The 17,522-nt window shown below is 44.6% G+C and overlaps 1 protein-coding gene across 3 annotated transcripts in view; it reads left to right on the forward strand.

Annotated features, from left to right (window-relative positions):
• Positions 1-12,360, forward strand: part of bicc2 (bicaudal C homolog 2) — an 18,834-nt gene extending 6,474 nt beyond the window's left edge. For all 3 annotated transcript variants that reach the window (XM_079492739.1, XM_079492741.1, XM_079492740.1), the window contains exons 6-20: positions 401-559; positions 670-723; positions 1,955-2,176; positions 3,266-3,526; positions 4,428-4,559; positions 4,990-5,188; positions 5,375-5,610; positions 5,951-6,123; positions 7,399-7,483; positions 9,267-9,312; positions 9,588-9,793; positions 10,231-10,393; positions 10,744-10,889; positions 11,518-11,617; positions 11,924-12,360. In XM_079492739.1, the coding sequence (XP_079348865.1) occupies positions 401-559; positions 670-723; positions 1,955-2,176; positions 3,266-3,526; positions 4,428-4,559; positions 4,990-5,188; positions 5,375-5,610; positions 5,951-6,123; positions 7,399-7,483; positions 9,267-9,312; positions 9,588-9,793; positions 10,231-10,393; positions 10,744-10,889; positions 11,518-11,617; positions 11,924-12,051 (2,310 nt within the window). In that variant the 3' untranslated portion in view covers positions 12,052-12,360. The remainder of the gene's footprint in view (positions 1-400; positions 560-669; positions 724-1,954; positions 2,177-3,265; positions 3,527-4,427; positions 4,560-4,989; positions 5,189-5,374; positions 5,611-5,950; positions 6,124-7,398; positions 7,484-9,266; positions 9,313-9,587; positions 9,794-10,230; positions 10,394-10,743; positions 10,890-11,517; positions 11,618-11,923) is intronic.
• The last annotated feature ends 5,162 nt before the right edge of the window (positions 12,361-17,522 follow it).

Raw genomic sequence — 17,522 nt, forward strand, 5'->3', positions numbered from 1 at the left:
TTCTAATTATTTGTGCGGCCCACAAAATTGTGTTTGTTGTCATGATTTGTCACAACTCGAGTTGGCTTTGTACGAGGCTTAAAAGGTCTTTAAATAAATACTTTTTGAAATGTATATGAGGAAAATGAACAGAGAATCATTTCCTGGGCCCTGGTAGGGGGCGGGACTGCGATGCTCTATTAGGTGTGTGTTTAAATGTGTGTATTTCTCCATGTGTGTCCACTAGGTGTGTGTTTAAATGTGTGTATTTCTCCATGTGTGTCCACTAGGTGTGTGTTTAAATGTGTGTATTTCTCCATGTGTGTCCACTAGGTGTGTGTTTAAATGTGTGTATTTCTCCATGTGTGTCCACTAGGTGTGTGTTTAAATGTGTGTATTTCTCCATGTGTGTCCACTATAGGTCAACAAGGTGACATTAAAGGTGGACGTACCACACACGGAACACAGTCATGTGATCGGTAAAGGAGGCGGGAACATCAAGAGGGTGATGGAGGTCACTTCCTGTCACGTCCACTTCCCTGATTCTAACAGACACCAAGAGAAGGGGCGGAGCAACCAGGTCACCTTTAACATTATATTAGTATATTTCTATCAGGTCTCTCCATTAGGGCCAGTATATTGTAATAATACGTATATTAATAGTATATTTCTATGTACTGTGTATATCAGGTTTCCATAGCAGGACCAGTGGAAGGCGTGGAAGCAGCTAGAAGGAAGATCCGGGTGAGATGAATATTTATATAATCATGGAGAATAATTCATTATAATATTTTTGAGGGGCGCTAGCCCCTCCTATATACAGGTTTAATGTTTGTTTTTAGTTCAATGTTTGTTTTAAAAACGCCATTGACAATGAAGGGAAAATGTACGTCGTCTTGTCCCTAACACAAACATTAAATGCCATTAACAATAAAGATAATGTAATGTTTGTTTTACATCACCATTACATCACCTAATCATAGCAACATGAGTTAGACTTCATACACGGGTGTGATTTTTATGTTTACATACTGATCTGAGATAAATTCATTCTAATATTAAGCCACCAAGATGTGGAATTCCCTTCTATAGCAGCAAATGAATACCCTAAGCCTAACTTCTATAGCAGCAAATGAATGCCCTAAGCCTAACTTCTATAGAAGCAGACATCATGCACCCTCCATAGCAGAGCAGCTCCAGTTTATAAGTGAAGCTAGACGAGTCTTCTGGCTTGCCGAAGACGTTTACCTAAATGCACTTGTACCGCTCCTAGTATTGATGATGATATACTTGATAGTATTGTATAGTATCGTATGTCTGTGTATGTCTTGATGAATTGAATACAGAATTTAAATTGTACCACCGTACATTTTGCAATCTGTTAATAAAGTATTCAATGAAGGAAGCAGCAAATGAGTACTTTTAAGTATATTGGTAGTTTTTCTCCCATTTTGGGCGGGAACCGGGAACCCCTTATACGTTCACTCTTTCAGAGTGAATGCTTTTAACTCAAATCTTTGCTTCTGGGGGGTCCCTGGAACAACATATTTTCAGATGGGGGTTGGCGGCCAATTACATATCATTTTTGGGGGTCCATGACATGAGAAGAAAGGGGTCCCGCACACTGTCTTCACTTATAGAGCAGTAGTTTTATTAGATGACAACATTTCGGTCTAAATGACCTTCATCAGGTATCTGGTTTACAACAAGCAACCGGTAATGGTTATATAAAGGAACTCAGAGAGGCGAGGACCAATCAGAGGCACATGCCAGTCTGTTACCATGGAGAGGGGGTTAGAAGACTTTTGTAGAAGTATACAGGTACTTTTACGTAAGACCTGTCACTCATGGCTGTTGTATCTATTACATATTGAGTACTTTAAGTATATCGGTACTTTTCCTCACCTGTTGTATAGATATATTAGTACATATTGATTACTTTAAGTATATCTGTATTTTTCCTCACCTGTTGCAGGAGCTGCAGCCGCTGGCGTTGACCTTTGACCTCCCGGTGACCCTGGCGCCCCAGGCTCTGCCAGACGCAGCCTCTCCAGTCGTCCAGCAGGTGGCGGCAGCGCTGGGTGTCACCGTGAGCTTCAGAGCGCAGTCCCCTGCCCAGCCAGCGGGGGCGCCACACCCTCTGTACGGAGGCTGCTGTACCGTCCGCGGCCTGCAGGGCTGCGCCGGCGCTGTGAAGGTTAGAGTTAGGTTTCGTTCTTGTACAAAAACTTTCATATCTTCTTCCATAATCCTATATTAAAACTTGAATATATTTTACCCATTCATGACAGTGAATGGGTCCCCTTTTGGTGTTTTAAGCATTATGTTCTAATTTAGCTATTGAAAAATAGCAGATCTACAAGCTCATAGCGCGGCACCGAGAGCCACACTACGAGCTTGTAGATCTGCTATTTTTGAAAAATCGTGAAAATGTGGCGCAAATCTTTGAATATATATTCTTTCAGAGCGAACGTTTTGAACTCAAATCTTTGCTTCAGGGGGGGGGGGGGGGTCCCTGGAACAACAGGGGGTCCCTGGAACAACATATTTTCAGATGGGGGTCGTGGCCAATTACATATATTTTTGGGGGTCCTTGACATGAAAATGTTTGAGAACGACATAGAAACATAGGGTTTTCAGAAAACTTGTCAGGATTTAGAAGACATTTGTAGAATCATCCTCAGGTCTAAATGGTTATTAGCCTAGAGCAGTGGTTCTCAACCAGTGGTCCGGGGACCACTGGTCTAAATGGTTATTAGCCTAGAGCAGTGGTTCTCAACCAGTCGTCCGGGGACCACCAGTCGTCCTTGAGAGAGGTTCCAGGCATAGACATAACAAGGTAGACGCCTCTTCCGGCTCTGGGGCTTCTGCTCTCAAGTGAGCACAAGCTTCCGCGTTGGTGTTTCACTAGTCTTGCCTAGCCAGACAACTATTGCGAGAGGCAACAGTCTGGTTCCGACAAGTCCCGGAAAAGACGTGCTGTGATTGGCCAGTAGTAACTTGAGTGGCAGGGTGGCGTGGCGTGCCTTCCGCACTTCTGCCCTTACGTCGACACACATGGCTACAACGAACTGCAGCGGCCAATGAGGCATCTACTTTTTCTATGGTTCCAGGTGGTCCCCAGCTGGATGGAGAGTTGGTAACCAAATGGACCCTTATAGATCTTTACCTCTTGAGAAAGTAAAATTAAACCAAAGTTAAACATCTGCATTACTTCATTTACAAGACCTCTTAATTTACCTCTCCTCTCCTCCCCTCGCCTCCCCTCTTCCTCTCCTCCAATCAGAAAGCAGTGTGCATCCTAGTGGACCTACTGCTGGGTTCAGAGGTCGGGGGTCAAGCGGGGGTCATAGTGAGCAGCCAATTGGACGTGACCTCCCAGCAACATGTGTTCCTATTGGCTGGGAACGGAGCTCACTTCCTGGGCGTGATGCACCAGACTGGAACTCAGATCATCATCCCCGACCTGACCGCCCCCCTCACCCCCCCCACACTGCTCATCCAGGGACCGCTGGAGGGGGTGTGTGCTGCCAGACAGCAGCTGATGGTAATTAATATTATAATTATTATACTATATATAGGCAGCAGCTCATGGTAATTATTAATATTATTAATATTAATTACGACAGAAGGTCACGCTTACTATGAAAACGTGCATCTTCCGTCTGTGGTCAGTTCAGAAAGTGTACTCACTCTGTGTCTCAGAGGAGGGCTGTGGTCAGTTCAGAAAGTGTACTCACTATCTATGTCTCAGAGGAGGGCTGTGGACATTCCAGAAACCTGTCTACTCACTCTGTGTCTCAGAGGAGGGCTGTGGTCAGTTCAGAAATCTGCCTACCTGTGATATTATCGATGGGGATTTAAAGACCAAACCACACCAATGGGTGCCATGCAACTCCTCGCAACCAAACGGTTGCGAGTAGACTCATGTAGACGCATGTAGCATGTAGCATGTAGCAAGCAACCATTGAATTGAACCAACTGAATCACTTGGGTCGACATGCACCACCATGCGCCGACGTGCAACAGGACATATCACACCGCTAGCCTGGGACGAGCGCTAAAACCGCTTTGTTGCGCCTCGACCCATAATAGAAACTGCAGGCTTTCTATCCCTGGAAAGTTAGTCTAGACGAGACTGGCGTGTATCCTTATGTGTGGCTTTATTGACAACTCTTATTAATGTAACACCTGAATAGCTGGGGTGCGTCACCTAATGTGTTCCCCGTACCTGCACACATAGGTTCCTATGCATATCTCCACAGTTAGCATGCTGCAATAGAAGCTGTTCTTCTATCAATACGTGTGTGTGTGTGTGTGTGTGTGTGTGTGTGTGTGTGTGTGTGTGTGTGTGTGTGTGTGTGTGTGTGTGTGTGTGTGTGTGTGTGTGTGTGTGTGTGTGTGTGTGTGTGTGTGTGTGTGTGTGTGTGTGTGTGTGCGCTCATCAGGAGTGTCTTCCAGTGTGTCTGATGTTCGACGTGCGTGAGGACAGACATACGGACGCCATGACACTGAGTCACATGATGCACAAACTGGGCGTGTTCATCAGCGTGAAACCTAAAGCCAAGCAGACCACCAAGGTACACACACACACACACACACACACACACGCACACACACACACACACACACACTGCCCCAGAGTGTAAATTGCTCCGCCCTCCCATCGTCACACATGGCTCCGCCTCCAACAAACTGCAGCGGACAATGAGGCATCTATTTTTTATATGCTCTCCACAAGGAGGGGAAGTGCACTAAAGCATTATGGGCATTGGTGAAATGTCCCTTTAAGGGACTAGAAAGGAACATTCACAGCATCTATGAAGCCAGGTGTTTTTAATTGTGTGTGTGTGTGTGTGTGTGTGTGTGTGTGTGTGTGTGTGTGTGTGTGTGTGTGTGTGTGTGTGTGTGTGTGTGTGTGTGTGTGTGTGTGTGTGTGTGTGTGTGTGTGTGTGTGTGTGTGTGTGTGTGTGTGTGTGTGTGTGTGTGTGTGTGTGTGTGTGTGTGCAGTCAGTAGTGATTAAGGGACTAGAGAGGAACATTCACGGTGTCTATGAGGCCAGGTGTTCTCTCCTGGGACTGAAGACGGATTCCAGTGACGTTTCAATGACGACCAAGATGGCCGCCGTCGCCGACAACAGTGTGGCGCCCCCCAGTGGCCTGGCTCAGTACTGGCTGAGCATGTTGCTGAAGACACTGTCTGACCAGGGTAACTTTAATATAATCATAATTGTAATAATAATAATAATAGATTTTGTCAGCGTTGTCTGTCAATATAATAAGAAAAAACACGATTATCTGAATCGATTCATAATCGATTATTGCTCATTTGATTAATCAGAAAAGTAATCAATAGAATAATTACTAAGAAGTTCATGTTGTTCCTGTCAATCAGGTCCTCCCACTGCCTCCACTCCCGAGATGCTGATTGGTTTTCACAGTCAGCTCAAACCCCGCCCCTCCCCTCCACCAGGCCTGACTCCTCCCACTGAGGTGGGGCTAAAGTATCTGACTCCTCCCACCGGGGTGGGGCTAAAGTATCTGACTCCTCCCACCGAGGCGGGGCTAAAGTATCTGACTCCTCCCACCGAGGCGGGGCTAAAGACGACTGACAGCCGAACACTGGAGAAGGTTATATGATAATTCATTTAGCATAATTTATGTTAATTTATTTAAATATGACACTGAAGAAGGTTCTATGAATATGTATGTTATGTTAATGTATTATCATTTATGTTAATATAACACTGAAGAAGGTTCTATGATTATTAATGTTACAATAAAGTCTGTTAACTTTATTATTATTTATGTTAAATGTAGCTATAAATCATCGTCATATATTAATTCTGACAGACTTTACGAGAGCCAATCAAGTATCTCCTCTCACCAGAGACAATCAAATGTCTCCTCTCACCAGATCCAATCAAATGTCTCCTCTCACCAGAGCCAATCAAATGTCTCCTCTCAACAGATCCTGGAGAATGATGACCAGTCTGGCCAATCGGAGGACGAGAGTCCCATGCTGATGTCATGCGAGGTGAGGGCGGGGCTTCTGGGCCGGAGGGGGAGTCTCCAGGGTCCTGACGCCCCTCGGACTTTCAGTCAGGCCAGAAGACACTCCACAGGACAGCCTATGTCGTATAGGTAGCGCACGCACGCACGCACGCGCACACACACACGCACACACAAACGCACACTAGTATAGATCAAGTGTGGTAGGGGGTCGATTCCGACTCGAGACCGACGGGAGTCGAAACCGAGACCAGATTTTTTTCTTTTTGAGTGGTGCAGCCACTCCAATGAACAGCAATGTGTGTCCCTTTGTTTGTCTGTCTGTCTTTTTAGGTTCCCTTTGTCTGTCTGTTTAGAGTACCAACAGGTGAAAACCCCCCCGGGGACCTCCACTCGGTAGCTCTGTCATTTCTCGACCGTTTTAGATGCGGGCGGGGAGGGGTGGGTCACCGGAACCCGTCCGTCCCCCTGGGTGCGTTCCTGGGGGTCTGGATGTTCCTTGTACAGTACAGTACAGTACAGTACAGTACAGTACAGTACAGGGGCGGCTGTGGCTCAGGAGGTAGAGCAGGTCGTCCAATGATCCATGGGTCGGCGGTTCGAATCCCGGCTCCTCCTGTCTACATGTCGAAGTGTCCTTGGGCAAGACACTGAACCCCAAATTGCTCCCGATGTGCTGGTTGGTACCTTGCATGGCTTCCGCCGCAATCGGTGTATGAATGTGTGTGTGAATGGGTGAATGTAATGCACAATCTATGTAAAGCGCCTTGGATAAAGGCGCTATATAAATGCACCATTTACCATTTAGTACAACTCAGTTCAGATGGGTCTGATTTTTCTCATTTGATACAGAAAACACTGCGAGAGCAGGCAGGCGTGCCAGCTGCGCCCAATTATACTTAACAAGATAGCTGTCTATAAGCGCCAGACAGCTCTCTTAGAGACCCACACACACATTCACAACGCATATCTTTCTCACAAGGTCATTCATTTACAAACTAAAACATAAAAAGTTGGCATTTTTTGAAGTACAGTAGACACAAGATTTCTTCCGGACATTAAGTGTGTGTGTGTGTGTGTGTGTGTGTGTGTGTGTGTGTGTGTGTGTGTGTGTGTGTGTGTGTGTGTGTGTGTGTGTGTGTGTGTGTGTGTGTGTGTGTGTGTGTGTGTGTGTGTGTGTGTGTGTGTGTGTGTGTGTGTGTGTGTGTGTGTGTGTGTGTGTGTGTGTGTGTGTGTGTGTGTGTGTGTGTGTGTGTGTGTGTGTGTGTGTGTGTGTGTGTGTGTGTGTGTGTGTGTGTGTGTGTGTGTGTGTGTGTGTGTGTGTGTGTGTGTGTGTGTGTGTGTGTGTGTGTGTGTGTGTGTGTGTGTGTGTGTGTGTGTGTGTGTGTGTGTGTGTGTGTGTGTCAGAGTGTTACTAGCGGACGTGGAGGGAGGGAGGGCCGACAGACGGAACAGCTTGAGGAGAGAAACGACGCTGGTTCCTCAGACTGAGGTGAGTCTGTTGTAAACTAGGGTTGGGAACCGGAGGGAACCGGAATCGGAGGAACCAGAACTAGATGAACCGGGTCCAACATTGAGGAACCAGGAATAGGTTCCATTACATGTGGAACCGTTCCTGGAAGTGGTTTTATCACACAGTCACAGCTGCTATGTGGACTTCACCTCGCTCTGATGTACAATTTCAATAGCAGTGGTTCTGTAACTTTATAATTCATTATTTAATCTGAGAGTGTACACTTGTACTGTACACACTCAGAGTTACAGACCTATTTGGTTAAAGGGAACCATGGCCCATTTATTTCCATTTGTACACGCTATTGGCCTCATGGCTCGGCAAGGCCTACTTACTTACTACATTTACCTTGCAGACATCACCTCACCTCATGTACATTTAGTAAACGTCGGGTGGTTCATGTTGCGTTCTCACAGCAGCTTCCAACACGTAACGAGACACTCCTACCCCAAAAAACAGATATACAAGCTATCAACGCACTGCGCCGTCATGGCTGTCGACAGCTTGTAGATCTGTTCTTTTCGGCACAGCAGCGCAAAATGATCCCGACGTTTACAGCTCCGTGATTTCTGATTGCTGCGACTGGAATCTCTGCCCATATTATATTACTAAACATAGTGGCGTCACTGCTGTCAGTCCATAGGAATTCACAGACAGCAGTGGACACTACCTGAGAGTCGGAGTCGATGCTCGCTGAAGGGGCGTTTGTTTTACAGGGTTAGGTTTAGGCTTAGTGTTTTAGGACTCCCACGCTCTCTGTAAAAAATCACACCCGTGTGAACTGAGTGGTGTAAGGTTTTATATAGCATGATCAGTTGTGGTCTGACGTAATGTCTGACGTAATGAAATCACACCTGCGTGAACTGAGTGACCACTTTCCTAGATCTAGGCTATTGAGTTCAGCATTGAGCATCTGTTCTTTTCCTTGAAAATGATCTGTGACCATGCAGTTGATTCAACTGGGGTGTTTGTCAGCCTAATCAGCTATGAACTGTGGTCTGGTCAGGAGGGTCTGGCTGGGGTCTGGTCAGGAGGGTCTGTCTTGGCAAAGAGCAGCCGTCTTGTCTATTGGGCTCCCACCGTCTTTAAAGATCGGGTCTGGTCAGGAGGGTCTGTCTCGACAAAAAGCAGCCGTCTCGTCTATTGGCCTTGTCTGATTCTGATAGGGTCGTCTTCGGGTCTGGTCAGGAGGGTCTGTCCCGGCAAAGAGCAGCCGTCTCGTCTACTGGGCTTCCCACCGTCTTTAAAGATCGGGTCTGGTCAGGAGGGTCTGTCTCGGCAATATCTTTGGCTAGGTAGACTCGTCTTCTGATGTGATGATTTGTGACCATGAAGTTGATTCACCTGGAGTTTTTGTCCGATGTGAGGTATTATATAAGGTAAGGTATTATATACCCTGATCAGCTCTGATCTGACGTAATGAAATCACACCTGGATGTGATTTCACAACTGGCTTTTTTTGTGCAGAGAAAATGACCACGGTTGCTACGGTCATCCAGTTCACCCGGGTGTGATTTAATTACGTCAGAAATTATTTTGAACATAGCAACCATGGTCATTTTTTTATGCACACAAAAGCCAGTTGTAGGAGTGGTTTACACCACTCAAAAAAGAGAGTACCGCAGTGACACAGCACACAATTATGACAACTTCCTGTTGTGTTATTTAGGAATATGACATCATTTCCTGTTTGTGTGATTTAGGACTATGACATAATTTCCTGTTTGTTATATGACATAATTTCCTGTTTGTGTTTTTTTAGGACTATGAGCAGAACTATGAGCAGAAGAAGCTGTTAGCGACCCGAGGTGAGTTGTTGACCCTTGACCTCACTGTGTTTCAAATTCTTTATTTAGGAATACCCCATTGAGATATAGGGCGCGTTCGGAAATAGCGCACTGAGCGCACTGTGCAATGCAAACTAATACTTTTTACGGCTCTAGCAGAGATTCTAAACTCGTTTAATTTCAAGGACCCTCAGTTTGAGATGCATTAGTCTACGGACCCCCATTTCAAAAAGTGTGTGTGTGTGTGTGTGTGTGTGTGTGTGCGTGTGTGCGTGTGTGCGTGCGTGCGTGTGTAGCGATGCAGAGGAAGCCAGTGCTCTCGGAGGTCAGAACTCCGACAGACACCTGGAGCGGTCTGGGTTTCTCCAAGTCCATGCCCGCCGAGGAACTGCGTCTGATTGGCCGACGCAGCTCCATGCCCGCAGACGAACTGCGCCTGACTGGCCGACGCAGTTCATACAAGCCCTACCTGAGCAACGGCGCCACCCAGGGACAGGTGCAGGTAAGATTCAATACATTTTATATTTAAACATTCAATGCTATGTTTCATTAAACTGTATAGTACCTTTAGTATTTAAACATTCAATGCTATGTTTCATTCAATGTATATTACCTTTAGTATTTATAGAGAAAAGCTTTATTATATTATTATATTAAGTATACTATTTTAACGACATATAAATAGGATGCCAGTATCAAAGCTTTATTGTTTTTATTATATTAAAATATTAAAATTGTTATTAGTATTTTCTTTTAAAATGAACTTAAATATGAAAATCTATTAACTGTAACTCAGCTGTCTGTGTGTCTGTCTGTCTGTCTGCCCATGCCTGTCTGTCTGCATGTCTGTCTCTCCGCCTGTCTGTCTCTCAGTGGGCGTGGCAGAGGAGTAACTGATGTTTCTGTCTGTCTCTCTGCCTGTCTGTCTCTCTCTTGTAGTGGGCGTGTCCGAAGAGTAACTCAGAGAACTGGAGAGACAGACGCGGCTCCACATCTTCGTCGCCACCCGTCTCACCATCTTCACCCTCCTCTTCATCACCAGATCACAGCTCCTTCCCTATGTTTACATCTTCTTCTAGTAGGGGGCGACACGACACTTTCTGTGAGCTTCTAAATACTGGCACTATATGCTCCTGCTTCGAGGCATCGGACATGTCTAGTCATATATTAGTTTAGTAGCAAACATTGTTACTTTATTTCAGTATTTATTGGTCATTTTATTAGATCTTCCTGTTTTTGCCTTGAGCTTATAGGTAGTGGGTACTGTACTTACGAATGTTATTTGTCTGTCCTAAATGTTGTCCTGTATTTATTTTGTTGGTACTGGCAGAGCTGTGTAACATTATTTGCCTTGTCTCTTGGCCAGTTCACACTTGTAAAAGAGACTTTAGTCTCAATGTGTTTTTTACTGGTAAACAATAACACCAACATTCTTTGACCTTTGACCTCCAGCGGAGAGTGGGGGCGTGTCCTCATCCAGGAGGGCGTCGACCTGCAGCCAGCGAAGCCCCTCACCACAGCAGGACTGCGACCGATTGGCTGAGCTGCTTAAGCAGCTGGGCGTGGCCAAATACACTGATGTGTTCACACAACAAGAGGTACGCTTACACGCGCACGCACGCACGCACGCACGCACGCACGCACACACACACACACACACACACACACAGTGTATTACATAGACTGTCGCAGTCCCACCCCCTGCGAAGGCACCAGGAAATAATTCCCCATTCATTTTCCCCCGACTTTTCAAAAAGTATTTATTTAAAGACCTTTAAAATCTCGGACAAAGCCAACTCGGCAGATGACAACTCATGACAATAAACACATTTTTTCGGCCGAACAGATAATTAGAAAGATGAAAAAAGGGCAGGGTACGCGTACGACACTTTGTTGTTGTTTTACTTCTTTCTAATTATTTATTCGTCCAAAAACAAATGTGTTTATTGTCATGAGTTGTCATTTGTCCGAGGCTTTTAAAGGTCTTTAATATAATATATATATATAAATACTTTTTGAAACGTCTATGGGGAAAATGAATGGGGAATTATCTCCTGGTGCCTCGCGTCTTTCTGAAAGGGGGTGGGACTGCAACGCTCTATTGTGTAGGCTACATGTGTTGATGTACGTGTGTGTCATAATGTGGTGATGTCATAATGACTGTGTGTGTGTGTGTGTGTGTGTGTGTGTGTGTGTGGTGTGTGTGTGTGCGTGCGTGCGTGTCAGATTGACTTCCAGACGTTTCTCACTCTGTCTGACGAAGACCTGAAGGAAGTGGGTGTGGCCACGTTTGGAGCCAGACGCAAGATGCTGCTGGCCATATATGGTAAGAATGATGATGTCATAACAATGATGTCATAATGTTGTGAAGTTCCAGCGTTCCATAGCCTCAGTGGATGGAAACTTCTGATTGGTTGAAACACCGTTGTGGACTGAAACTTCAAAATAAAATGAGAAAAAAAAGCCATTTCACTGTAAAGGTCTTCAACTGTGAAGCCTCAACCAGAAATAACAAGGAAAAGAGAACTAGTTAGTCAGTTTAGTTAACCAACTATAAGAAAGTAAAACCAGATATTGTTTGTCAATATTTGTACGTTTGTAATATTTGTCAACATTAAATCTGTGGACGCAGACCTGAAGCAGAGGAGGCGGAGCTCGGACACGCCCACCATGAAGCCCGCCTACCTGGAGGGCGGGGCCAGTGGGAGACTTCCTCCAATCCTGGACGTGGAGGCTGCTGCTCAGAGCTGCCGTTGGTGACCTCAGCTGTCAATCATCTGATGGACAGCTCACTCCTGCTCACTCCTGCTAATAGAGCGTCGCAGTCCCGCCTCCTACCAGGGACCAGGAAATGAATCCCAATGCATTTTTCCCATAGACATTTCAACAAGTATTTATTTAAAGACGGTTACACCGCGGACAAAGCCAACTCGAGTCGTGACAACTCATGACAACACAAACAATATTTTGGAGCAAACAAATAATTACAAAGAAGAAAAACAACAAAGAAAGTGTTGTAACCTGCCGTTTTTTTTCTTCTTTCTAATTATTTTTTGTTTGTTGTCATGATTTGTCACGACTCGAGTTGGCTTTGTCCGCGGCGTAAACTGTGGAGCAATGCAGTTAGACATGATGATGCCAAATTCCATGGAGAGGAGGAGATTCTTGGGGTCCCATGCACCCGAAAGATATATTTTTCTAACCTATAACTTTTTATAATCCTTTTGTCTAGTTGATGATTTTAATGTTCCCAGAGCTAATTATTGTCCCATATATGTTTTTTTTAAATCATTATGTTGTGTCCGTCCTGGATTTTCGGCTATGAAAATGAAAATCTTTAGATCAACATAGCTCCTGAACTATACAACCGGCAGAAAACGGCATTTTATTTTTGTCTTCTACATGATGAATTGGTTAATATTTGCCATGGTTCAATCATGTGTTCCATATGTGTATAACGCAAACCTTAAACACCATTAACAATAAAGAGACAATACGACGTGAAATGACACATGGCATACATGTGTAGGCCTATAGGAGGGGGCGGGGCTGGCGCCCCTCAAAAGTTGTGAAGTTGTGTGAACTGTAGTGATGGAACACTGTGTACATCAGCTGCTGTTTGGACCCCATCTAGTGTCCATCAGCAGACACTACATGTGTCTGAAGATGATGGATTCTATCAAAACAGTCCATGGTTTTGGATTTAACTATTAGTATTCAATGAATACTTAGTTTCCAAAGAGCACAGTAAAGTACAGTTCAATACAATGTCTGCTATTAAACATCCATTGTGTCCATACTGGTTTTAAAATAGACAATGTATTCAAATATGTAAATCGTCTCATTATGCACTATTGAAAAAATGTATGAAGCCTCACATCATTGCTGAATGATGAATGTCCAAAACATTTAATTTTTAGCATTATTAATTATTTCTACCCAAGCAAAATGAAAATAGATATGGTATGGGCTATGTTTATATCATGGTATCGCTAAAAAAAACATAACTTTTATTTAATTTATTATAATGTAATTAAATATAAAAAGTTTCACCACTAGCCATCTAATTTCTAGGCTACTATCACAGGAGTGTGCGTGCGTGACGTGTGTGTGGTGCAGAGTGCAGATGATCAGTCTTGAAAAACAAAGTGTGGGATCAATTCACTCAGAGTGTAGAGTAGGAGAGTAGCGACACGCTTTGATCTCACCGCAAAGCGGGTGCCTATGGGCTATAGTTCCAAACATTGCTCCTATGGCTGGAACTATCCCATTGAGATATAATGAGCACTTCCGCATTCCATTGTTACAATGGGAGTCAACACTAGTGTCGCCACTCTCTTACTAGATTAGGGCGGCTACTCAGTCTGAATTCACTTTGCAGGTTGAACTGTTTGCAGGTACGCTACAGCAACGACGTAGAGTCTGTGGGGGCCGGGGGGCCAGGGCCCCCATGAGGAATTGGACCAGGGATCTCGGCCCCCATGAGGAATTGGATCTGAATATATATTCGCCTCGGTTCGTCCCGTTTGTGCCGCATCAGGTCGCGCCCGTTCGCGCAATTCTCGCTTGCATTGACTTTGTATGTAATCGCGCTGTTCTAACCATCCAAGTCTGACACCTTAACACGTCTGTTTTCCTGTCTGTCCGGGGCGGGGGGTGGTGGACCGCGTTGCCTGTCCCCTTGTACACATGAAGATCAGGCATTGAAAAGCTAATCTGGGTGCTTAAGCAGGTGGAATACGAGACGGCTCGCCCCTTTTCCAACTCCCCCAAAAGTCCGGAGAAGTCGCCCCAACAAAGAGAGAGAGATAGTTTTACATGTAGCTGTTATGTCTCACTGACAGCTGTTTGATTGTGCTGCGCTCTTGCATATTCCTGTGTTGTTTGTGATGATTGGGGGGGATTATCTGGGATCGGTGGCCGAACGGATAGCGGAGCGGTCTTGATACCGGAAGGTCGCCAGTTAGAATCAGCTGTCCGACACTTTAAAATTACCACCGCTGAAGTGCCCTTGAACAAGGCATTGAACCACTACGATGAAATGTGTTCTATGAGCAGGGCCTGGCTGGAAACAAGTTCTTGAGCTTAGCCCAGATACCCTGGGTAAATATAGTAATCATTTCATTTCATTTCATCGACTACTTCAGTCTTGACATACAACATGATGTGTGATGATGTTGCTTTGCCTTATTATTGACTCTGAGTTTTGAAAGTAAAGAAGAGTTGTGTTTAAGCTGTCATGGTCCACTGATTCACAATAGTAGCCTACTTTTAAACAGAGAGAGAGAGAGATTTTTACCTGTACTATATTTGTACATGTACTTTGAGATTTTTCCTGTACTTTTAAACAGAGAGAGAGGGGGGGGTATGTGTCTAGTTGAGAGTGGAGGGGGCCCAAGGGGGGGTCATCAGCCTCTTTTGTTTGAGTGTGATGGGTCGTAGACTCGTTACTACAACAAGAACAACAACAGATCAACTGTAGGAATGTAACCATTTATTTGAGAGAAATAATATATACAGATGCCACTTTAAAAAATTGTTGAACAAAAAAAATATATACGCTTCTTCAATACTAGAAGAAAAACGCTTCTTCAATACTAGAAGAAAAAGAGTTGAACAAAAATATATACGCTTCTTCAATACTAGAAGAAAAACGCTTCTTCAATACTAGAAGAAAAAAAGTTGAACAAAAATATATACAACGCTTCTTCAATACTAGAAGAAAAACGCTTCTTCAATACTAGAAGAAAAAAAGTTGAACAAAAATATATATACACAACGCTACTTCAATAATAGCAGCAAAAAAATGCATGTAATTGGGAAGCAACAAGGACTTTAGTGGCACCTGCTGAAATAAATGTAATACAATGTTATGATGTGAACGTAACACAATGTCTAATATAAAATGTCTAAGATACATAATGTGCATGGGAATAATAAATAAAATTGGAAATGCTTCTTTTGCAAGTAGTCAAACATTTCCAGCAGCAGACACAGATTCAGTCTCTTAACAGACATAAGTGACAGTACCATGCAGTGCAACAGCAGGGGAGTGTAATCTATGCATTGAGTCTGTTGTGCGTTCTTGCAAAAGAAGCATTTCCAATTTTATTTCACACACAAAAAAAAAAACACCACCTCAAGATCCCACACTATTTGTGAACTTGCTACGAGGTGGTTTGGTGGGACTCAATCTGAGAACCCATCATGAAAAAAATGGCTTGGTGGTGATGAAGGGATGGGATAACACCAGCTCAGGTGTTATCCTCTCCTCTGGATCCAGGTGAAGCATCCGTTTCAACAGGTCCATGAAGACGTCACAAGACGTTTTGTCGGCATCGTCGAAGTCGAACGCCTCTTCCAGTGAGCTCTCATCATCCTCATCCTCGTCTTCATCCTCTTCCAGTGAGCTCTCATCATCCTCATCCTCGTCTTCATCCTCTTCTCTTCTCTCTCCTCTCCTCTTCTCTCCCCCTACGTAATACTCCTCTGGTTTCTATATCAAAACAAAACAAAACAAAAGTTAGTTTCAGTGATTTGAATTAATATGAGCAAGGATACTTGAATATAAGAGAGGAAGTTATTACACCAAGTGTGTGTGTGTTTGTGGGGGGGGGGGATACCTTAAATCTCCACATATTGTTCTCTGGGATGAAATAGTTGCAGGTTTTTAGTCCGGCATCCAAGAGAGATTGTGCTGGCATACCAAGCATCGAGAAGATGGATTGAAGCTGCAGAAAGAAAAAAAAACAGAGGATATTCAACAATTCAGTCTTAAGTAAACTCCCAGCTCATAAGAAGAACGTGTAACTACAGTGTTTGTTCAGAGTAGAGTCTGAAAGCATTCTGTTTTAAATGTTTCATCAATAGATTACTCACCACATCGTATTCGGTGTCGCCGCTGATTAATTCCTCGTTCAGCATCACGTTAGCCATGACACAGCCCAGTGACCACATGTCAAGGGCCTCTGTGAGTGGGAGGCCCAGGAATACTTCTGGTGCTCTGTGGGTTGTAAAAGAAAATAAAGTTTTATAGCAATGCAATAACTATCTTGTCAAATGCAGTCAAACAGTAAAACACATTAATTTAAGCCATTGTCCAAGAGTAGAACTCACCTGTACTCCAGAATGGGCTCGATGGCCCGTCGCTTGGTCTCAGAGACAGGAACGGCCAGACCAAAGTCAATTAGTTTGAATCTGAGGGGTTCTTCTCCTTGGTTCACCAGCATGATGTTCTCCAATTTGATGTCTGCATGGATCAGACCGATTCCCTTCAGGGCCTGGAGTGTAACGGCAAGCTGCAAGACAAGAATAAAGAGCATGATTAATATGTGCACTGCAGCAAAGGAGTTGTGAAATTTAACTCAATATTGTTGTCATCACTTCTCATTTAAAACTCATACCTGCTGGACGATGGGTCTCATCTCCGTCATGGACAGACGAGAATCTCTTCGGTTCAAGAATTCCAGGATATCGACATCCAGAGACTCAAACACCAGGCATCTCAATCCGTTGTGGACAAAGCTGTCGTGAAATCTCACTATTCCACACGTGTCAGGGTCCAGGACTCTCAGCTTTTGCAACATGGCCATCTGGGAATACAAGAAGACAGATTTAGACACGGCGTCATATAACAAATGATGCACACACATTTTTTTGAAAAGTCCGCAAAGCAATGCCTTACCTCGTGTTCTGCCACTTGGTCGTAATTCTTGCGTTTCTTTATTATCTTGATGGCCACCATGTCACATGTACGCGTGTTGATGGCTTTGGCCACCATCCCGTAGCTCCCTTCCTCCATGAAGCTCATGACGATGTACTGGCCCCAATCCAGCATGTCCTGCTCGGCTATGCAACTCTCTGAATCCAACCCTGGACCATCAGAGTCTTGGGAGGAGGAGCTGGTGGTCACTTTGGTCAGTGGCGTGGTTGCTCTAGGGTGGGGGAATTGGGGAGTTGGGGAATTAGGGACATCTGAGCAGGACACGATGGCGTGGTGTTGGGGGGCAGACGTGGTCAGGATGTCGACGTAAGCCGCCGGGGAAGGGACGATAAACTTGAACAGGCCCTGCTCGGCGGTGTAGTCAAAGATCACGGGGGAGTTGGTGTTCATGATGTCATTATAGACCGCTGGGGACGGGACATCTTCAGAGATGAACACGTCCGGCTCATCTGTGTCCCACTCTGGTTCAGAGCTGGATATGTTGGAGTGTCGGATGGCTTTGTCCATG

This window comes from Electrona antarctica, assembly GCF_951216825.1.
Source record: "Electrona antarctica genome assembly, chromosome: 22".
NCBI classification, from domain to species: Eukaryota; Metazoa; Chordata; class Actinopteri; order Myctophiformes; family Myctophidae; genus Electrona; species Electrona antarctica.